The sequence below is a fragment of the Salmo salar genome, chromosome ssa20 (assembly GCF_905237065.1).
Source record: "Salmo salar chromosome ssa20, Ssal_v3.1, whole genome shotgun sequence".
Lineage (NCBI taxonomy): Eukaryota > Metazoa > Chordata > Actinopteri > Salmoniformes > Salmonidae > Salmo > Salmo salar.
This window is the reverse complement of record NC_059461.1, coordinates 67,950,704-67,974,420: the sequence shown is the minus strand read 5'-3', so window position 1 is coordinate 67,974,420 and position 23,717 is coordinate 67,950,704. Positions and strand designations below refer to the sequence as shown.

Sequence of the window (23,717 nt, the reverse complement as noted above, 5' to 3'; positions counted from 1 at the left end):
TTACATAGTTATGTTTCAGTGATATATTGGGGGGGACAAATCATATTTTTCCCAGGATGGGGGGGTCGTGTCCCCCCCCGTCCCCCCCCGGGATTTCCGTCCCTGATTCACATAAGTATTCAGACCCTTTACCCAGTACTTTGTTGAAGCACCTTAGGCAGCAATTGCAGCCTTGAGTCATTTTTGGTATAACGCTACAAGCTTGGCACACCTGTATTTGGGGAGTTTTTCCAATTCTTCTCTGCAGATCCTCTCAATCTCTGTTAGGTTGGATGGGGAGCGTTGCTGCACAACTATTTTCAGGTCTCTTCGATTGGGTTCAAGTCCAGGCTCTGGCTGGGCCACTCAAGGACATTTAGAGACTTGTCCCGAAGCCACTCCTGCGTTTTCTTGGCTGTGTGCTTAGGGTCGTTGTCCTGTTGGAAGGTGAGCCTTCATCCCAGTCTGAGGTCTGGAATGGGTTTTCATCCAGGATCTCTCTGAACTTTTCTGCGTCCATATTTGCCTTGATCCTGACTAGTCTCACAGTCCCTGCTGCTGAAAAACACCCCCACAGCATGATGCTGCCACCACCATGCTTCACCGTAGGGATGGTGACAGGTTTCCTTCTGACGTGACGCTTGGCATTCAGGCCAGAGAGTTCAATCTTGGTTTCATCAGACCAGAGAATCTTGTTTCTCATGGTCTGAGAGTCTTTAGGTGCCTTTTGGCAAACTGCAAGTGGGCTGTCATGTGCCTTTTACTGAGGAGTGGCTTCCGTCTGGCCACTCTACCATAAAGACCTGATTGGTGGAGTGCTGCAGAGATGGTTGTCCTTCTGGAAGGTTCTCCCATCTCTACAGCTCTGTCAGAGTGACCATCGGGTTCTTGGTCACCTCCCTGATCGAGGCCCTTCTCACACGATTGCTCAGTTTGGCCGGGCGGCCAGCTCTAGGAAGAGTCTTGGTGGTTCAAAACTTCTTCCATTTAGGAATGATGGAGGCCACTGTGTTCTTGGGGACCTTCAATGCTGCAGAAATGTTTTGGTACCCTTGAATTTACCATAGGTGGACTCCAATGAAGTTGTAGAAACATAGCAAAGGGTCTGAATACTTATGTAAATAAGGTATTTCTGTATTTTATTTTGAATACATTTGCAAAAAATTCTAATAACCTGTTTTCACTTTGTCATTATGGGTTATTGTGTGTAATTTAAAAAAATCAATTTTAGTGTAAGGCTATAACGTAATAAAATGTGGAAAAAGTCAAGGGGTCTGAATACTTTCCGAAAGCACTGTATATTGTAGCCTAGTACTTGTGCATAGCTTATCCATTTTATTTTTTTAAGGAATTTCCTCAGAGCCACATTGCTAATGCTAGCACCTATTACTATCATTGTTATGTTCACAGCAAGCCTTACAAAATCATAGTCCAACTACACTATTAAATCTGAATTTCACAACTTTATTGTTAAAGTCATTATGGTTATTACTGTACTGTTACATAAAAGCTGTTGACAACATTGTTTTATATTTACAATTTGCTGGGAAGCCAAAGCTATACACACACATGTTGAGTATGATGATAGCACATGTACTGCAAATTTGTTTAATATATAGGTGTATCTACATATTAAACTGTCAACAGCAGATACAACAGCTGTGTTGTTCCCTTTTAATATCAACAAGCACCTTCAGGGTTTGCATGTGTTTACTCGTGTGTGTGCCCTAGCCTAGGAAGCCGACTAGCTTTAATGGCGAACTGCCCGAAAAAAAAAAGGTAAAATATGTGTACTGTCTTAATAAAGAAAAAAATCCACCACCATTTTCGGATATTCGGGCAGTTTAAAATATTGCACACCGCGTTCAACTAACACACATTTTCCAGTTTTTTTCCGTCACCTCTCCATTAAAGCTAGTTAATGAGGAAAGTGATGTCTTTGCAGCCTGAATGGTGGATGCTTTATGTACGAGTCGGTCCACGGGGACAGTAGTGTATTACTGGGAATGCACATCAATCCTAGACAATGTAGTGATCACTATCGACTGTGGGTGTCCATAAAACAGTGGTCTAGAGCAGCGTTTCCCAAACTCTGTCCCCCCCCCCACAGCTGATTCAAATAACCAACCCATTATCAAGCTTTGAATATTTGAATCAGCTGTGTAGTGCTAGGACAAAAATCTAGACTTGCACCCAGGGAGGACCCAGGACCGAGTTTGGGAAACCCTGGTCTAACCCAGGGATATTCAACTCTTACCCTACAAGGTCCGGAGCCTGCTGGTTTTCTGATCTACCGGATAATTAATTGCACCCACCTGGTATCCCAGGTCTAAATCGGTCAGTGATTAGAGGGGAACAATGAAATAAAGCAGTGGAACTGGCTTCGAGGTCCAGAGTTGAGTTTGAAGGGTCTAACCCTTATGGGTGGAGTGCCCATATCCGCTAACCTGGCTGACAACCCTTTTGTCCAAAGTGGTGTGGAGTACCAGGCTTCAACTCCATAATTAAAACAATGAAATAAATACAGTACCAGTCAAAAGCTTGGACACACCTACTCATTCAAGGGTTTTTCCATTTGAGCCAATCAGTTGTGACAAGGTAGGGGTGGTATACAGAAGATAGCCCTATTTGGTAAACGACTAAGTCCATATTATGGCAAGAACAGCTCAAATAGGCAAAGAGAAACGACAGTCCATCACTACTTTAATACTTGAAGGTCAGTCAATCCGGAATTTTTCTATAACTTTGAAAGTTTCTTCAAGTGCAGTCGCAAAAACCATCAAGCGCTATGATGAAACTGGCTCTCATGAGGATCGCCACAGGAAAGGAAGACCCAGAGTTACCTCTGCTGCAGAGGATAAGTTCATTAGAGTTACCAGCCTCAGAAATTGCAGCCCAAATAAATGCTTCACAGAGTTCAAGTAATAGACACATCTCAACATCAACTGTTTTGAGGAGACTGCGTGAATCAGGCCTTCATAGTGAAATTGCTGCAAAGAATGACACCAATAAGAAGAAGAGACTTGCTTGGGCCAAAAAACACGAGCAAGGGATATTATACCAGTGGAAATTTGTCCTTTCGTCTGATTAGTCCAAATTTGAGAATTTTGGTTCCAACCACCGTGTCTTTGTGAGACGCAGAGTAGATGAACGGATAATCTCTGCATGTGTGGTTCCCACCGTGAAGCATGGAGGAGGAGATGTGATGGTGCGGGGTGCTTTGCTGGTGACACTGTCTGTGATGTATTTAGATTTCAAGGCACACTTAACCAGAATGGCTACCACAGCATTCTGCAGCAATACGCCATCCCATCTGATTTGCGCTTAGTGGGACTATCATTTGTTTTTCAACAGGACAATGACCCAAAACACACCTCTAGGCTGTGTAAGGGCTATTTGACCAAGAAGGAGAGTGATGGAGTGCTGCATTAGATGACCTGGTCTCCACAATCACCCAACCTCAACCCAATTGAGATGGTTTGGGATGAGTTGGACCGCAGAGTGAAGAAAAAGCAGCCAACAAGTGCTCAACATATGTGGGAACTCCTTCAAGACTGTTGGAAAAACATTCCTTATGAAGCTGGTTGAGAGAATGCCAAGAGTGTGCAAAGTTGTCATAATGGCAAAGGGTGGCTACTTTGAATAATCTAAAATCTAAAATATATTTTGATTTGTTTAACACTTTTTTGCTTACTACATGATTCCATGTGTTATTTCATATTCGTGATGTCTCCACTATTATTCTAGAAAATAGTAAAAATAAAGAAAAACCCTTGAATGAGTAGGTGTGTCCAAACTTTTGACTGTTACTGTATATATAAACATTCTACAATTACTAACTCTCGTATGCCCTCCGATGAACTCCAAAACCCTTATTGGGCCCTTGAAATAGAGGAAAAGAATAGAGGAAGTAATAACTAGTTATTTTCTTCTCTCCACAGATGGGTATCAGTGATTTTCTTAAATGAAATACCCTTGCTAGATATTGTTAGGTATTCTCCTTCACACTACTCCTTCAGATAACACTTCTCCCTCAGAGCTGTCCTTGGTTTTATTTATGACATTTTGCATAGAACATTACACTACTGTCTAACTTAACTTATTACATTAACATAGAAGCTTATCCTCTTTCATTGTTGGACAATATTTGAACTGTAGTTCCATTCTGTCCAGTAATCTGTTTCATGTTGACTTGTGACCCATGGTCTGTGAGGGGTTTCCTCAGGAAGATAGCAGGGGTGTAGGGGTGGGGTTGGTGGCTCAGTTCAGGGCAGGTGAACCGCTAGGTGGTAGAATGGGTGTTTCATCCCTGAACGCATCTGACTGGAGGTCTGTAAGACAGAAATAATAATACATTACCGATGACTTATAAAGAACGACTGATGATCGTATTGATCTTTCGTCTATGCAAGCAAAGAAGCATGGATGAATGAAAGTAAGAGATTTTGAAAAGAGAAAGAGAACACGCATTTACAGAGATTGAGAGAGAGAGAGAGAGATTGAGAGAGAGAGAAAGAGAGACAGACGGACAGACAGAAATACAGACAAAGAAATCCACACGCAACGTACCAATGAGGGATGTGTTCTGCTGGTGGTTGATGAGAACAGACGTCTCTTCCTCCTCTCCCCAGTCTGCAATATTGGCCGGGGGGATACACTGCTCCAGGAACAGATCTTCATCCTCCTCAGAACAGAAGTCCATGTCCTCCGGGGGCCACCGTAACTCGCCACTCTCCACTTCGCTCACGTCCGTGGGTTCCACCACGATGGAGGGAAGCCGTTCCTTCTCAGAGGGACTGAACTGCTGCAGGTGATTGGGAGAGCCCTCAGGACTCAGATACACCTCCACTGGGTCTGGGAAGATCTGGATGCAGAGGGAGGGTCCAGAGGTGGGTGATTGAATGTTGGGTGACATGGATGGTGACATTAATTCACTGGTATAGATTCTTGTATTGTAAACCTTAATTAAAAGATCCATCAGGATCTATTGTTCAACAGCATGCCATTTATTAAGGGTATTTGGAACGAGAAACATGTCTGTGATATTGAATATTGATGCAGAGGTGGATGGGTGGGCAGGTGGCTGGGTGGATATGTACCTGGAAAGGTAACCTGTTCTCGTTATTCCTCTGCGGTGACATCTCGCTCATCGATGACTCCTGGGCACCAAGCACCTCCATCCTTCTGTGTGTAAAATATAGTTCAGCTAACTGATAACACACACACACAGTATAAAAAGCCACTGGGATGAATGACAGGAACACAGCACATGAAGACAGAAACACATTCACACTCAACATTGATGTATCACTTTACATGGCTGAGTAGACAGGCGCATACTCATACTACTGTTGTGTCTCTGACTGATTAAATTATATGACAGGTTCTTTTATCAAATCAATTACCTAATGTTTGATTGATTACTTGATTGAATTATACCTTGCAACAATGAACTCGTTAATAACCTGGGGCACCAGGTTCCAAATAAACGCTTAAAGATCTGAAGATCTTTTATATCAATAGCAGTCAATTATTAATCGTCACCTTATTCAGTCTCTGAACGTCGTAAAATTCTTGGTTATCTTCACAAACCCTGGCTAACAAGTTGAATCAGCAATACAAAAACTGGCTTAATTATTTATTTACTAAATACCTAAATAATCACACAGAATTACATATACACAGGACGGATCATACGTCGATTACTAATCATGTCATAAAAGAAAAAGTCCCTAGCGGACGAAACCGATATGACAGCTGGTTACACAAAGAAAGGGGGTTGGGTATGAATGAAAGAGCGGGAAGACTGAGGGATAAAGGCGATTGGGTCTCTATCGGACCTTGAGAAACTATGCCACCGCATTCTAATAACCGTCCATTTGAAGAAGGAAAATGCAAGATATATATTTACACTGAGCTGCGCTTCGATAGGTGGGTCGAAGATGGAAGACTGGTTTGCCCAGCAGAGATCGCCATTGTCCTTTGCAGAATCTTTCTGGTCGTAGTGTTGTAGAGCGGATACGTTGAAGTACCCTGTCATTCTCAGGAGATTGTCTGCCCATTCCTAGGCCACGTACGTTTACAACTGCAGCTGATAACTCGGCTTCTAGGATGTATCACTTCTTCTTTAGTGAATAAGAGTTCAAAGTTCATACCATTTTGCCATAATCAGCTCGCATTGAATTCTGGCTGGTCTAGTAGAAATTGATTCTTCCAGCGTAGTGATCGTCAACTCCACGTGATCTGGTCTCATGTAAGTTTTATTATGTAGAGTGGATATTCAACCATTCGCAACCACAGCTCACGCTGGGGTTTGCTTAGTCTGATGTGAATTGGGTCATGGGGGCTTTTATACTGGAGAAGAGAAAGGAGGGGTTCATTCCTCTCCAACCAATGTCTGTTCACTTGGGCGTGGCCACTGAGTGAGCATAGTTTACTTATGAAAACAATTATCTAATTTAGAAGGTTAAATTTACATTTAATCATTTCACAAATAGTTTCATATTTAAACATTTAAATTGCTCAACAATTCCATGTGAATCTGATAACTAGGATGTGTAGACTTTCCAAGATACAATTTATGTTGTCCTGTCATCAGTAATAATGTCCCAGACAACAACTGATCTGACATCATATTCTTTAAGTACCAACGGATACTTTAAACTGGTTGGATTACAGAAATGTTGTTCCGTAACCAACCTTTTGATGTTGCTGTATTGCAAAGTCTCTCTCTGTGGTAACAACGGATTTTCAAAAGTCAATTTTTGTAGAGTGGAGAGAGAAGGGGGGGAAGGTATTTATGGGAGGGGTCATAAACCGGTGGGGGGAAGAGAGGGCAAGGGGGTTTTACGACCCTCACCCAACAGGGCAAAGTCATGACAGTCCCCCTCTGGTGATTTAAATGTTGTGATTATCCTGCAGGTTGCAAACCAAAATAAAAATGACCGTGGGTTGTCCTGGTTGTGGACCATCATTGTGGTCCCCCTCTGGTGGTTGACCTTGGTAGGCTCTCTGAAAGTGGAGCAGTCCACTATTAGGATGGGCAGTGGATGTTCAATTGGTGAATGCCGTTGCGGTCCCCCTCTAGTGGTTTACCTTGGTAGGTTTCCTGGACGCTACAAAGTACCACAGGAATGGCCAGGGGATGTCCTGGTTGGTGATCGACATTGCGGTTCCCCTCTGGTGGTTTACCTTGGCAGGCTCTCTGAAAGCGGAGCAGTCCAACACAAGGCTGGGCAGTGGATGTCCGGTTGGTAATCGCCGTTGCAGTCCCCCTCTGGTGGTCGACCCAGGTAGGATTTCTGCAAATGGAACAGGCCGCCACAAGAATGGGCAGCGGATGTCCGGTTTGGAATCGCCGTTCTGGACCCGTCATCTGGTTGTCCAGACTGGAAGATCTGGGCAGTAACTTAGGCAGACGTTAACAACGCACATACACTCATGAAATATAGAATTAAATTTCCTCCCAAATGAGCGGCGTTGAGGCACTAACTGATGGTTATATGGGGAAGTTGTTTATGGCTCTATCAGTTGTCTGAGTGTCAAAGAAAATGAAACAAAATGAATAAAAGCATAAACAAAAGAGATAACTATATTTTATCACACCTTAATCATCTAATTGGACTGTATTCTATATACGTCTGAGGTCTTGGCAAAATGAGCCTATCATGGCTTTGTCTAATATCATATCTAGGGTTTTCCGACTTAGTGGTGTGTTGCTTAGGGCACTATCCTAAGTTGATAACTATATAATAAGTCTACAGCTGTAAGGCGCTAGTTTTAGGCAGTCTACAGGGATGACCTATAGACTTCTGGGGAGAAAGTGGTGAGAACTGTATCTGTAGGATCAAAGGCCTCAGGGTACATTTTCAATTTTACCCAGGCTGGCGTTTTGCTCGAACCCTTAAGTGATGCTAGCCTAAATTCTAATTGGATGGTCCGTTGTACATGTGTGTTTATGCTTACACAACTGCGCATGTCAAGGGAAGAAAACCAAGTGTCCTGGTAGACTACAACTTGTTCAGAATGAGTCTGACGTAATCAGGTAATTTTCAGATCAATGCCTGGTGGTCAGTCAGAATTGGTGTCGAGGGAGTCTGTAGTGGTTTTACTACAAGTCACTGTGTCTTCCACTACAGTGGCTTACAAAAGTATTCACCCCCTTGGCATTTTTCCTATTTTGTTGCCTTACAACCGGGAATTAAAATAGATTTTGGGGGGTTTGTATCATTTGATCTACACAACATGCCTACCAAGATGCAAAATATTTTTTCTTGTAAAACAAAAAAACAGAAAAGAAATATGACCAAAAAACAGAAAACTTGAGCGTGCATAACTATTCACCCCCCAAAGTCAGTACTTTGTAGAGCCACCTTTTGCAGCAATTACAGCTGCAAGTCTCCTGGGGTATGTCTCTAAAAGCTTGGCACATCTAGCCACTGGAATTTTTGTCCATTCTTCAAGGCAAAACTGCTCCAGCTCTTTCAAGTTGGATGAGTTCCGCTTGTGTACAGCAATCTTTAAGTCATACCACAGATTCTCAATTGGATTGAGGTCTGGGCTTTGACTAGGCCATTCCAATACATTTAAATGTTTCCCCTTAAACCACTCGTGTGTTGCTTTAGCAGTATGCTTAGGGTCATTGTCCTGCTGGAAGATGAACCTCCGTCCCAGTCTCAAATCTCTGGAAGACTGAAACAGGATTCCCTCAAGAATTTCCCTGTATTTAGCGCCATCCATCATTCCTTCAATTCTGACCAGTTTCCCAGTCCCTGCCGATGGTATTCTCGGGGTGATGAGCGGTGTTGGGTTTGCGCCAGACATAGCATTGTCCTTGATGGCCAAAAAGCTCAATTTTAGTCTCATCTGACCAGAGTACCTTCTTCCATATGTTTGGGGAGTCTCCCACATGCCTTTTGGCGAACACCAAACTTGTTTGCTTATTTTTTTCTTTAAAAAATTGCTTTTTTCTGGCCACTCTTCCATAAAGCCCAGCTCTGTGGAGTGTATGGCTTAAAGTGGTCCTATGGACAGATACTCCAATCTCCACTGTGGAGCTTTGCAGCTCCTTCAGGGTTATCTTTGGTCTCTTTTTTGCCTCTCGGATTAATGCCCTCCACGCCTGGTCCATGAGTTTTGGTGGGCAGACCTCTCTTGGCAGGTTTGTTGTGGTGCCATATTCTTTCTATTTTTTAATAATGGATTTAATGGTGCTTCGTGGGATGTTCAAAGTTTTGGATATTTTTTATAACCCAACCCTGATCTGTACTTACATTTACATTTTAGTCATTTAGCAGACGCTCTTATCCAGAGCGACTTACAGTAGTTAATACATACATTTAATTTCATGCATTTTTTTGTTGTTGTACTGGACCCCTGTGGGAATCGAACCCACAACCCTGGCATTGCACACACCATACTTCTCCACAACTAAGTCCCTGACCTGTTTGGAGAGCTCCTTGGTCTTCATGGTGCCACTTGCTTAGTGGTACCCCTTACTTAGTGGTGTTGCAGACTCTGGGACCTTTCAGAACAGGTGTATATATACTAAGATCATGTGACAGATCATGTGACACTTAGATTTCACACAGGTGGACTATTTAACAAATTATGTGACTTCTGAAGGCAATTGGTTGCACCAGATCTTATGTAAGGGTTTCATAGCAAAGGGGGTGAATACATATGCACACACCACTTTTCCGTTTTTATTTTTTAGAATTTTTTTAAACAAGTTATTTTTTCATTTCACTTTTGCAAGGCACTGTATTTTAGTGGCGATAGGTATGAAGAAGTCTATTTCATAGCTATGTTATCCACAGAGGAGCTAACCTCACGACGGAAGTACTCTCTAAGCACTGAACCAGTTGTACGCGGTGTGATCATGGTTCATGACTTCTAATAACTCCTTCTGAATGAAGGATTCTCTTTATTAGTGGAATTTGATTTTTAATATCCTTGCTAAGGGTGTTAATTCCTGCGGACCTGGTGTCCGGAAATTCCCTTTCTAGTCCTTGTAACTTATCTTTTACCCTTTTCTCAAATTATTCTCGCTTCAGTTCTTCACGTGGTTTGATGGTATCAGCTCTTCCACTCCTGTTTCAGTGAGTAGGCCAAAGTAAGCTGAACGAAGCCTATGATAGTAAGCTTATGGGTGTTCATTCCGAGCTTGTTTGACAGTGTTAGCTAGTGAGCTATCGTGTTTGCAAGTCGCAGAACCACTGAATTCTAATTTCAAAGCTGTGGCAAGTTTAGCGTAGTCGGTTAGCACATGTTGCTGTTGTAAACGAATGAACCTCGTCACGTGTCTATTAGACATTCGCTTCAACAGGTAAACCCTGTCAGAACCCGTAGCGTTCGGTAGCCATACAATGCGTCCTCTATGTCAGCTAGGAACGTCTCAGTATCGTTTTGGTGGGGAAATTCTTGACGAGTTTGTCAAGGCGTTCTGCACCAAGTGGGTGGAGAGGGTTGGCTTCATCCTGTGGGGTAATTGGGGCCGAAAGGCCAAGAGGAGAAGCAAAGCTTTGACTTTGTTGGCGAAGAGGTGCCATATTACTCAAGAGGAGAAGACTGAGGGACACATGAGAGAGGCAAAGTCTGAAACCTTCTATCGTCTTCACTCCTTTGAGTACCGGACTCTGGTTGTTTGGTTGGGTAGTCACGCTGTAGCGCGTGACCATTCTGGGATTCCACCAGATTGTACCTAAGGGTGGTATTCTGCTGCATTGCAGAGTCCACTTGAGCACTTATAGTACTGATTTTGGACAAGTGAGTGTCGCACTTGCTCCTTTCGGTCTCAAAATTATCTGTCATTGTTTGCAGATAGAGGTCTTGAGTATGGAGCGAGAGATTCAGTGATGAGATTTCCTCCTCTTGCTTAGAAATCAATATTTCCATCTTCATCACCTGAGCTCTCATCATTCATTTGGTCAGCGACTTCAATGAGTTCTGCTGATTTGTCATCCAACATAGTCATTGTGTTCATTAACTGATCATCTTTGGTATGCAGCATTTGGAGTAGAACATTGTTACTTTGAGTAATGCTCAACAAAACTGCCTGCATGTTATCAAATTGTGCGCCCCTGTTTGCTAACAAGGATGGCGCCAACAGAGATGGTCGCCTCACTTCACGTTCTCAGGAAACTATGCAGTATTTAGTTTTTTTATGTATTATTTCTTACACTGTTACCCCAGGAAATCTTAAGTCTTATTACATACAGCCTGGAAGAACTATTGGATATAAGAGCAACATTATGACCAGTAATACGACTTTCCTGAAGCGGATCCTATGTTTGGACCACCACCCAGGACAATGGTTCGGATCCCAGTAGGCAACCCATAACAATGGCGCCGAAGAAGGGGCAGACTGAGCGGTCTTCTGGTCAGGCTCCATAGACAGGCACATCGCTCACCGATCCCGAGTATACTACTCACCAATGTCCAGTCTCTTGACAACAAGGTAGATGAAATTCGAGCAAGGGTTGCCTTCCAGAGAGACATCAGAGATTGTAACATTCTCTGTTTCACGGAAACATGGCTCACATACGCTCCCTAAATTTTATCAGCATATCGAATGTGCGACCCGGGCTGGCAAAATTCTGGATCATTGCTACTCTAACTTCCGCAATGCATACAAAGACCTCCTTCGCCCTCCTTTGGAAAATCTGACCACGACTCCATTTTGTTGCTTCCAGCCTATAGACAGAAACTAAAACAGGAATCGCCTGTGCTCAGGTCTGTTCAACACTGGTACGACCAATCTAATTCCACGCTTCAAGATTGCTTCGATCACGTGGACTGGGATATGTTCGGGATAGCCTCAGACAACAACATTTTATGTATTCGCTGAGTTTGGTGAGCAAGTTTATTAGCAAGTGCATCGGTGATGTTGTACCCTCGGTGACTATTGAAACCTTCCCCAACCAGAAACCGTGGATTGATGGCAGCATTCGCACAAAACTGAACGCGCGAACCACTGCTTTTAATCATGGCAAGGCGACCGGAAACATGACTGAATACAAACAGTGTAGCTATTCCCTCCGCAAGGCAATCAAACAAGCTAAGCGTCAATATAGAGACAAAGTAGATTCGCAATTCAACGGCTCAGACACGAGACGTATGTGGCAGCGTCTACAGTCAATAACGGATTACAAAAAGAAAACCGGCCACATCACGGACACCAACGTCATGCTCCCAGACGAACCAAATAACTTCTTTGCTCGCTTTGATGACAATACAGTACCACTGACACGGCCCGCGACCAAAACCTGGGCTCTCCTTCACTGCAGCCAACGTGAGTAAAACATTTAAACGTGTTAACACTCACAAGGCTGCCGGCCCAGACGGCATCCCTAGCCGTGTCCTCAGAGCATGCGCAGACCATCTGGCTGGTGTATTTACAGACATATTCAATCAATCCCTATCCCAGTCTGCTGTTCCCACATGCTTCAAGAGGGCCACCATTGTTCCTGTTCACAAGAAAGCTAAGGTAACTGAGCTAAACGACTATCACCCCGTAGCACTCACTTCCGTCATCATGAAGTGCTTTGAGAGACTAGTCAAGGATCATATCACCTCCACCCTACCTGACACCCTAGACCCACTCCAATTTGCTTACTGCCCCAATAGGTCCACAGACGACGCAATCGAAATCACACTGCACACTGCCCTAACACATCTGGACAAGAGGAATACCTATGTAAGAATACTGTTCATCCATTACAGCTCAGCATTTAACACCATAGTACCCTCCAAACTCGTCATTAAGCTCAAGACCCTGGGTCTCGACCCCGCCCTGTGCAACTGGGTCCTGGACTTTCTGATGGGCTGCCCCCAGGTGGTGAGGGTAGGAAACAACATCTCCACCCCGCTGATCCTCAACACTGGGGCCCCACAAGTGTGTGTTCTCAGCCCTCTCCTGTACTCCCTGTTCACCCATGACTGCGTGGCCATGCACACCTCCAACTCAATCATCAAGTTTGCAGACGACAGTACAGTGGTAGGCTTGATTACCAACAACGGCAAGACGGCGAGGTGAGGGCCCTCGGAGTGTGGTGTCAGGAAAATAATCTCACCCTCAACATCAACAAAACAAAGGAGATGATCGTGGACTTCAGGAAACAGCAGAGGGAGCACCCCCCACCCACATCGACGGGACAGTAGCGGAGAAGGTGGTACGTTTTAAGTTCCTTGGTGTACACATCACGGACAAACTGAAATGGTCCACCCACACAGACAGCGTGGTGAAGAAGGCGCAACAGCGCCTCATCAACCTCAGGAGGCTAAAGAAATTTGACTTTTCACCAAAAACACTCACAAACTTTTACAGATACGCAATCGAGAGCATCCTGTCGGGCTGTATTACCACCTGGTACGGCAACTGCTCCGCCCACAACCGTAAGGCTCTCCAGAGGGTAGTGAGGTCTGCACAATGCATCACCGGGGGCAAACTACCTGCCCTCCATGGCCTCTTACCCCCCCCGATGTCACAGGAAGGCCAAAAAGATCATCAAGGACAACAACCACCTGAGCCACTGCCTGTTCACCCCACTATCATCCAGAAGGCGAGGTCAGTACAGGTGCATCAAAGCTGGGACCGAGAGACTGAAAAACAGCTTCTATCTCAAGGCCATCAGACTGTTAAACAACCATCACTAACATTGAGTGGCTGCTGCCAACATACTGACTCAAATCTCTAGCCACTTTAATAATAAAAAATTGGATGTAATAAATGTATCACTAGTCACTTTAAACAATGCCACTTTATACACTGCTCAAAAAATAAAGGGAACACTTAAACAACACAATGTAACTCCAAGTCAATCACACTTCTTTGAAATCAAACACTCCACTTAGGAAGCAACACTGATTGACAATAAATTTCACATGCTGTTGTGCAAATGGAATAGACAACAGGTGGAAATTATAGGCAATTAGCAAGACACCCCCAATAAAGGAGTGGTTCTGCAGGTGGGGACCACAGACCACTTCTCAGTTCCTATGCTTCCTGGCTGATGTTTTGGTCACTTTTGAATGCTGGCGGTGCTTTCACTCTAGTGGTAGCATGAGACGGAGTCTACAACCCACACAAGTGGCTCAGGTAGTGCAGCTCATCCAGGATGGCACATCAATGCGAGCTGTGGCAAGAACGGTTTGCTGTGTCTGTCAGCGTAGTGTCCAGAGCATGGAGGTGCTACCAGGAGACAGGCCAGTACATCAGGAGACGTGGAGGAGGCCGTAGGAGGGAAACAACCCAGCAGCAGGACCGCTACCTCCGCCTTTGTGCAAGGAGGAGCAGGAGGAGCACTGCCAGAGCCCTGCAAAATGACCTCCAGCAGGCCACAAATGTGCATGTGTCTGCTCAAACGGTCAGAAACAGACTCCATGAGGGTGGTATGAGGGCCCGACGTCCACAGGTGGGGGTTGTGCTTACAGCCCAACACCGTGCAGGACGTTTGGCATTTGCCAGAGAACACCAAGATTGGCAAATTCGCCACTGGCGCCCTGTGCTCTTCACAGATGAAAGCAGGTTCACACTGAGCACGTGACAGACGTGACAGAGTCTGGAGACGCCGTGGAGGACGTTCTGCTGCCTGCAACATCCTCCAGCATGACCGGTTTGGCGGTGGGTCAGTCATGGTGTGGGGTGGCATTTCTTTGGGGGGCCGCACAGCCCTCCATGTGCTCGCCAGAGGTAGCCTGACTGCCATTAGGTACCGAGATGAGATCCTCAGACCCCTTGTGAGACCATATGCTGGTGCGGTTGGCCCTGGGTTCCTCCTAATGCAAGACAATGCTAGACCTCATGTGGCTGGAGTGTGTCAGCAGTTCCTGCAAGAGGAAGGCATTGATGCTCTGGACTGGCCCACCCATTCCCCAGACCTGAATCCAATTGAGCACATCTGGGACATCATGTCTTGCTCCATCCACTAACGCCACGTTGCACCACAGACTGTCCAGGAGTTGGTGGATGCTTTAGTCCAGGTCTGGGAGGAGATCCCTCAGGAGACCATCCGCCACCTCATCAGGAGCATGCCCAGGCATTGTAGGGAGGTCATACAGGCATGTGGAGGCCACACACACCACTGAGCCTCATTTTGACTTGTTTTAACCTGTTATGGCTAGGGGGCAGTATTTTCACGGCTGGATAAAAAACGTACCCGATTTAATCTGGTTACTACTCCTGCCCAGTAACTAGAATATGCATATAATTATTGGCTTTGGATAGAAAACACTCCAAAGTTTCTAAAACTGTTTGAATGGTGTCTGTGAGTATAACAGAACTCAAATTGCAGGTCAAAACCTGAGAGATTCATTTGCAGGAAGTGGCCTGTCTGACCATTTCTTGAACTTCTTTGCCATCTCTATCTTTTACAAAGGATCTCTGCTCTAACGTGACACTTCCTATGTCTTCCATGGGCGCTCAGAGCCCGGGAAAAACCTGAATGTCGTCATCCCAGCCCCAGACTGAAACACATTATCGCCTTTCTCAAGTGGCCGATCAAGGGACTGTGGGCTTAGGCGCGTGCCCTGGCCGCCCCCGTCTTTGTGATTTTTCCTCTGTTTGCCGAAAAGGAGATTCCCGGTCGGAATATTATCGCTTTTTTTACTTGATAAATTGCATAAAAATTTATTTTAAACAGCGGTTGACATGCTTCGAAGTACGGTAATGGAATATTTAGAATTTTTTTGTCACGAATTGCGCCATGCGCACGACCCTGATTTACCATTTCGGATAGTTTCTGGAACGCACGAACAAAACGCCGCTATTCGGATATAACGATGGATTATTTTGGACCAAACCAACATTTGTTATTGAAGTAGCAGTCCTGGGAGTGCATTCTGACGAAGACAACAAAAGGTAATCAAACTTTTATAATAGTAAATCTGATTTTGGTGAAGGCTAAACTTGCCGGGTGTCTAAATAGCTAGCCCGTGATGGCTGGGCTATGTACTTAGAATATTGCAAAATGTGCTTTCACCAAAAAGCTATTTTAAAATCGGACATATCGAGTGCATAGAGGAGTTCTGTATCTATAATTCTTAAAATAATTGTTATGCTTTTTGTGAACGTTTATCGTGAGTAATTTAGTAAATTGTTAGTAAATTCCCCCGGAAGTTTGCTAGTTCTGAACGTCACATGCTAATGTAAAAAGCTGTTTTCTTTATATAAATATGAACTTGATTGAACAAAACATGCATGTATTGTATAACATAATGTCCTAGGTGTGTCATCTGATGAAGATCATCAAAGGTTAGTGCTGCATTTAGCTGTGGTTTGGGTTTATGTGACATTATATGCTAGCTTGAAAAATGGGTGTCTGATTATTTCTGGCTTGGTACTCTGCTGACATAATCTAATGTTTTGCTTTCGCTGTAAAGCCTTTTTGAAATCGGACAGTGTGGTTAAATAAAGGAGAGTCTTGTCTTTAAAATGCTGTGAAATAGTCATATGTTTGAAAAATTGAAGTTTTTGTATTTTTGAGGAATTTGTCATTCGCGCCACGCCTATCATTGGATATTGGAGCAGGTGTTCCGCTAGCGGAACGTCTAGATGTAAGAGGTTAAGGACATTACATCAAAGTTGGATCAGCCTGTAGTGTGGTTTTCCACTTTAATTTTGAGTGTGACTCCAAATCCAGACCTCCATGGGTTGATAATTGGATTTCCATTGATTATTTTTGTGTGATTTTGTTGTCAGCACATTCAACTATGTAAAGAAAAAAGTATTTAATAAGATTATTTCTTTCATTCAGATCTAGGATGTGTTGTTTAAGTGTTCCCTTTATTTTTTTGAGCAGTATATAATGTTTACATATCCTACATTACTCATCTCGTATGTATATACTGTACTCCATACCATCTACTGCATCTTGCCTATGCCGTTTGGCCATCGCTCATCCATATATTTATATGTACATATTCTTATTCATTCCTTTACACTTGTGTGTATAAGGTAGTTTTTTTTGAAAATGTTAGATTACTTGTTAGATATTACTGCACGGTCGGAACTAGAAGCACAAGCATTTCGCTACACTCACATTAACATCTGCTAACCATGTGTATGTGACCAATACGATTTGATTTGATTTGATGCAACAGATTTATCTAGTTTGGAGTGGACTACATCGTATTTAGTTTTGGCTAAATCGAGTTGTTCCTGGAGACAACAGTTTTGTTGAAGAGTTTGTGCTCATTCATCGTCATAAGTATTTGCAATTACTTTTAATTGTTCAGATTTCAAACGCAGTTCCTCGGCTAGCAGAATGTTTTCATATCCTGCTTTGTCAATAGTTGCTCGGTTCTCTCCATCTGTCCCCTCATGTCAGCCATATCTTGCATGTGCTTCAGCTGTGCACTGCGGTATTGGACCGATACCAATCTTCGATGGCGATACATAAGGGCTAAAGTGGAGAGAACCATTACAAAGCCTGCGTTCGATGGTTGATTTTGGAGAGCGTTGCTGTTTTTACGCTAATGGCATACAGTTGAAGTCGGATGTTTACATACACTTAGGTTGGAGTCAATAAAACTAGTTTTTCAACCACTCCACAAATTTCTTGTTAACAAACTATAGTTTTGGCAAGTCGGGTTAAGACATCTACTTTGTGCATGACACAAGTCTTTTTCCAACAATTGTTTACAGACAGATTATTTCACTGGTAATTCACTGTATCACAATTCCAGTGGGTCAGAAGTTCACATACACTAAGTTGACTGTGCCTTTAAACAGCTTGGAAAATTCCAGAAAATTGCCTTTAGAAGCTTCTCAATAGGCTAATTGACATCATTTGAATCAATTGGAGGTGTACCTATGAATGTATTTCAAGGCCTACCTTCAAACTCAGTGCCTCTTGGCTTGACATCATGGGAAAATCAAATGAAATCAGCCAAAACCTCCACAAGTCTGGTTCATCCTTGGGAGCAATTTCCAAATGCCTGACTGTACCACGTTCATCTGTACAAACAATAGTACACAAGTATAAACACCATGGGACCACGCAGCCATCATACAGCTCAGGAAGGAGACACATTCTGTCTCCTAGAGATGAACGTACTTTGGTGGAAATCAATCTCAGAACAACAGCAAAGGACCTTGTGAAGATGCTGGAGGAAACAGGTACAAAAATATCTATTACACAGTAAAACGAGTCCTATATCGTCATAACCTGAAAGGCCGCTCAGCAAGGAAGACGCCGCTGCTCCAAAACCGCCATAGAAAAGCCAGACTACGTTTTGCAACTGCACATGGGAACAAAGATTGTACATTTTGCAGAAATGTCCTCTGGAATGATGAAAAAAAATAGAACCGTTTGGTGATAATGACCATCGTTATGTTTGGTGGAAAAAGGGGGATGCTTGCAAGCCGAAGAACACCATCCCAACCGTGAAGCACGGGGGTGGCAGCCTCATGTTGTGGCGGTGCTTTGCTGCAGGAGGGACTGGTGCACTTCACAAAATAGATGGCATCATGGGGTAGGAAAATTATGTGGATATATTGAAGCAACATCTCAAGACATCAGTCAGGAAGTTAAAGCTTGGTGGCAAATGGGTCTTCCAAATGGACAAGTATACTTCCAAAGTTGTGGCAATATGTCTTAAGGACAACAAAGTCAAGGTATTGGAGTGGCCATCACAAAGCCCTGACCTCAATCCTATAGAGAATTTGTGGGCAGAACTGAAAAAGCGTGTGCGAGGAAGGAGGCTTACAGACCTGATTCAGTTACACCAGCTCTATCAGGAGAAATGGGCAAAAAAATCACCCAATTTATTGTGAGAAGCTTGTGGAAGGCTACCCAGAAAGTTTGACCCAAGTTAAACAATTTAAAGGCAGTGCTACCAAATACTAATTGAGTGTATGTAAACGTCTGACCCACTGGGAATGTGATGAAAGAAATAAAAGCTGAAATAAATTATTCTCTCTACTATTACTCCTACATTTCACATTCTTAAAATAAAGTGGTGATCCTAACTGACCAAAGACAGGGAATTTTTACTAGGATTAAATGTCAGGAATTGTGAAAAACTGAGTTTAAATGTGTTTGGCTAAGGTATATGTTAGCTTCCAACTTCAACCTGTATTTAGGGTTGATATCGCTGCTGAGGTCAGAGATCAATCCTTTTATGGGTGGAGGTTCACTAATTGGCAGAGGAGTGGTGACCACCTCTGATAACATGCACGTTATTTGAAACATTTTGAGGAAAAATGTTCCTATTATTTTTCTACGTTTGGGTTTGGAATTCATTGGAAGCTGCAAATATTTTAATCTATTTATAGACGTTAATGAACCATCAGTACTGTATCAGTAATGTGGGAGTTGGACGTGAAAGAATTTAGCAAAAGCAAATTGATTAATCAATGATAATTATTAATCATACCTGGATCGGCTATCTGGGAATTAAACTTTAATTAACCTGAGAAGTTGGTTCATCTAGATTAATATGGGAATGTTTAAAATGTCTCATTTACTTGGAAGAACCTAAAAAGGTATGTTCGACAATTTAACTTATTCAATTGAATGAGACGATGATATCAAATCAATTGAGATTGTCTGGATTATCATAAGTTTAAATAGTAGTCACCAGGTTCACATGTCCCTAAAGTCGAAGCCACATGGGATTCCTGCTGGAGGTGGGACTTCATTCAGTACTGAGTAGTCCTAAATGAGCTTTGAAAAGCATATTTTAATGATTTAATCGATGTTTATGATAAATCAAACCTGTATAGGCTATTTGGCAATTCAAAACTAATTAACCTGAGAGCCTTGTTGATTTAGGTTGTGTCGTGTCTCTGACTAACTGATTCAATTATATGACAGGTTCTTTTATCAAATCATTTACCTAACGTTTGATTGATTACTTTATTGAATTAAACCATCAACAATTAACTTGTTAATAACCTGGGGCACCACGGAACAGTGTTAATAGAGCTGCTGTCTTCCGAATAAACGCTTATCAGTAGCAGTCAATTATTAATCGTCACCTTATTCAGTCTCATATGAACGTCGTAAAACTCTTGGTTATCTTCATGAACCCTGGCTAACAAGTTGAATCAGCAATACAAAAATTGGCTTAATTATTTATTTACTAAATACCTAAATAATCACACAGAATTACATATACACAGGATGGATCATACATCGATTACTAATCATGTCATAAAAGAAGAAGTCCCTAGCGGACGAAACCGATATGATGGCTGGTTACACAAAGAAAGGGGGTTGGGTATGAATGGAAGAGCGGGAAGACTGAGGGACAAAGGGGATTGGGTCTCTATCGGACCTTGAGAAGCTATGCTGCTGTAAATACAGAATCTTATGCATTCTAATAATTGCTCATTCTGAAAAGGAAAAGGCAAGATATATATTTTACACTGAGATGCGCTTTGATAGGTGGGTCGAAGATGGAAGACTTGTTTGCCCAGCAGAGATCGCCATTGTCCTTTGCAGAATCTTTCTGGTCGTAGTGTTGTAGAGCGGATACGTTGAAGTACCCTGTCATTCTCAGGAGATTGTCTGTCCTTTCCTAGGCCACGTACGTTTACAGCTGCAGCTGATAAATCAACTTCTAGGATGTGTCACTTCTTCTTTAGTGAATAAGAGTTCATACCATTTTGCCATAATCAGCTCGCGCTGAATTCTGTCTGGTCTAATAGAAATTCATCCTTCCAGCATGGTGATCGTCATCTTCACATGATCTGGTCTCATGTAAATTTCATTATGTAGAAGAGAAGAGAAGAGAAGAGAAGAGAGGGGTTTCATCCCTCTTCAACCAATGTCTGTTCACTTGGGCGTGGCAACTGAGTGAGCATAGTTTACTTATGAAAACAATTATCTCATTTAGAAGGCTAAAATTACATTTAATCTTTTCACAAATAGTTTCATATTTAAACATTTAAATTGCACAACAATTCCATGTGAATCTGATAACTAGGATGTGTAGACTTTCCAAGATACAATTTCTGTCATTTCCTGTCATCAGTAATAATGCCCCAGACAACAACTGATCTGACATCATATTCTTTCAGTACCAACGGATACTTTAAACTGGTTGGATTACAGAAATGTTGTTCCATTCCCAACCTTTTGATGTTACTGTATTGCAAAGTCTCTCTCTGTGGTAACAACGGATTTTCAAAAGTCAATTTTTCTAGAGTGGAGAGAGAAGGGGAAAGGTATTTATGGGGGGTCATAAACCGGTGGGGGGAAGAGATGGAAAGGGGGTTTTATGACCCTCACCCAACAGGACGAAGTCATGACACTACACTGTACACATGCACAAGTGTCTCAGAGAGGAATACATACTATTGACCTACAGAAAACCTTGGATCAGGTGGAACTGATTGAACCCTAGTTTGGCTATCCTGGCACCAGAGTAAACCCTAGATTTCTCCCTTATATGGAACCCTCCCTGTGTTTACCAGACACAACCTTGAAGGATCATCATGTTTTTACCTGGATGACTAATTGACTTTCTCACGATGCTCAGAAGCCTTGTCACTTCAACCAGCAGGCTCTGGACATCCTGCAGTCACACAGCTGTTGTTGACAGATGCTTGCTTGTCCTCTATCCCTCCCTCCCTCTATCCCTCCCTCCCTCTTCCTGTTGCTCCCCTTATCCCTCTCATCGACCAACCCCTCCCGTACACACACCTGTCCCAGTGAGACCAACTTGGTGCTAGTACTATACACACACTGTCTCTGACACTCTGGTCTTGTCCAACTGGCTCAAGCAGCTTCCCAGTTACAAACGGACAGCAGGAAACTACTCACCCCAATGACCTCTCTAAGTACATATTCACTAGTGTACCTCATGACAACCACATCTGGTTTTCTCAGCATAATTCTCTCTAGCCCCTCATGCCCATAAATGGAGGCCGCATTACATGTCCCTTATCACTTTGAAACAGGCCCTTCTTTGGCCAGAGTTGTCAGTGCTATAGCTGATTGGCTGGGGCTGGTCTTTGAGGTACCAGAGTGAATCCCAGTTGTGGTGCGCTTAATCGCCACTTTCACATGGCCCCTCCACCCACACACACACACACACACACACACACACTTAGCACTGAGAACTGAGCACTGAGCTTCAGATTAGATTGCTTATGGCTCCCAGGGCGGTTTGATCATATAGAATATGTCCTCGTCCATCTATTTGTCATGATGTGACGGATTGGTAGAATGTGGCCATCATTTCGCTGCGTCCAAAGCTGAGCCTCCATGCTAAAAGCCCATATGACTTCCCTGTGATGCCAGCTATCCTCTGATGGCCAAACAGACACATTCCCTGAGAGTCATCTGCCATACATGGGTCAGATCCAGGTGAAATGTAACACCCCCCCCCCCCCACACACACACACACACCCCCCGTCTGGTTCGACTGTCCCTTCTTAACCTGGGCCTCTATGGCCTTCAACTTCCATGTTGGATAACACTGTTAAATCATGTGATTAGGGAGAAACTTATTTTCACATTCACTGTATCAGCCTGAGTTATATCCTCTATAAATCTGTTTATGTTTTCCAAAAAAGCTGCCAGAGGATTGAGAGGGACTGAATATCTGTCTCCCAACCCTCACCGCTCCTCCCAGTGCCAGTCTAGTATTATGGCCTTCTGCCACTGTGTCCCTCACTCACTCTTGTTGACATGTCTTTCGTTCTAATGAGGCTGGGCTGTAAGAGACTCTTTCAAAGCGGCAGAACAACTGTATAAACCACTTTTACAGTCATGTCCAGTTTTCTGTGAAATTGGTTTCAGCTTAAAAATACCATGTTTTTGACCCAATTCATTTTATGATATGTTATTGACATAGTATCTGTGCTATGTGCATGGCTAAGCTGTTTGTGTGTCATCTGTGACGTAACATTTTCAGCTGGCTTAGCCTAGATGTAATCTCCTCCCTGCCTCCTGAACATTCCTCTGCCAGCCTGTCAGTAACGAGCTAACACAGTCACTCACTTCACGGTAGCACGGGAGGATTGGGGGCAGGAAACAGGAACAAATCACCATGTGTAAACTGATGACAGACCACAGATAACAGAAACATTTTCAGTTCCACTACTGATACACACACCCATTCACCAGTTTGACTCTCTAATTCCTCAAACCATCAAGCCCACACTATCTATACACTTTGCTACTGGTGCTTTCTTAGTATAATTTCTACACTCTACTATGAGGTCCTGACACAGGTCTCCATCTCCATAACAGTCATCATCAACTATAAGTAAAGCATCACTGCATACCTGTGTGATCCACACACACAATCATTGAGGAGTCTTACCCTTCTGTGGTCAGGCAAAAGTCCTCCCCATCCTGGCAGACCTCCACGCCTTCCAAGGTGGTCACTCCCATGGTAGGCAGAGGAGGTGGTGCAGACGGAGGGGTGCAGCTCCTACAGCACTCTCCCTCCGCCGGCCCCTCAGGAGAGCAGCTGGTCTCCAGGGCGACGCCTGGATGGGCTGTGATGGGGTCCACGTGGGAGGGGTTCTGACGGTGGAGACTCTGTGGTCAGTAAGGTCGCTCCCTCTGTGGGTCAACACGGGACTGACCTAAAAGAAGAAACATGTGTCCACTAGTCCACAGCCTCCGGGCTTCTCTGTCAAACAGCTACCCCCTCTCTGCCCCTCTCTCCCTCACCCTCTCCCTCTCTCCCTCCACCTCTTTCTTTCTCTCTCTCCACCTCTCCCTTTCCCCCTCCCTCTCCCTCTCGCTCACTCTCTCTCTCTCCACAGGCAGGGCTTT

The 23,717-nt window shown here is 43.6% G+C and overlaps 1 protein-coding gene across 1 annotated transcript; it reads right to left on the bottom strand.

Moving 5' to 3' along the window:
- Positions 1-4,012: 4,012 nt before the first annotated feature.
- Positions 4,013-23,483, bottom strand: lbhl (LBH regulator of WNT signaling pathway, like; the record flags this gene model as incomplete). The annotated part of the gene is made up of 4 exons (XM_045703397.1): positions 4,013-4,310; positions 4,549-4,843; positions 5,079-5,163; positions 23,257-23,483. Coding segments are annotated over 4 exons (678 nt in total), but the record flags the coding sequence as incomplete, so codon positions are not given.
- Positions 23,484-23,717: the final 234 nt, after the last annotated feature.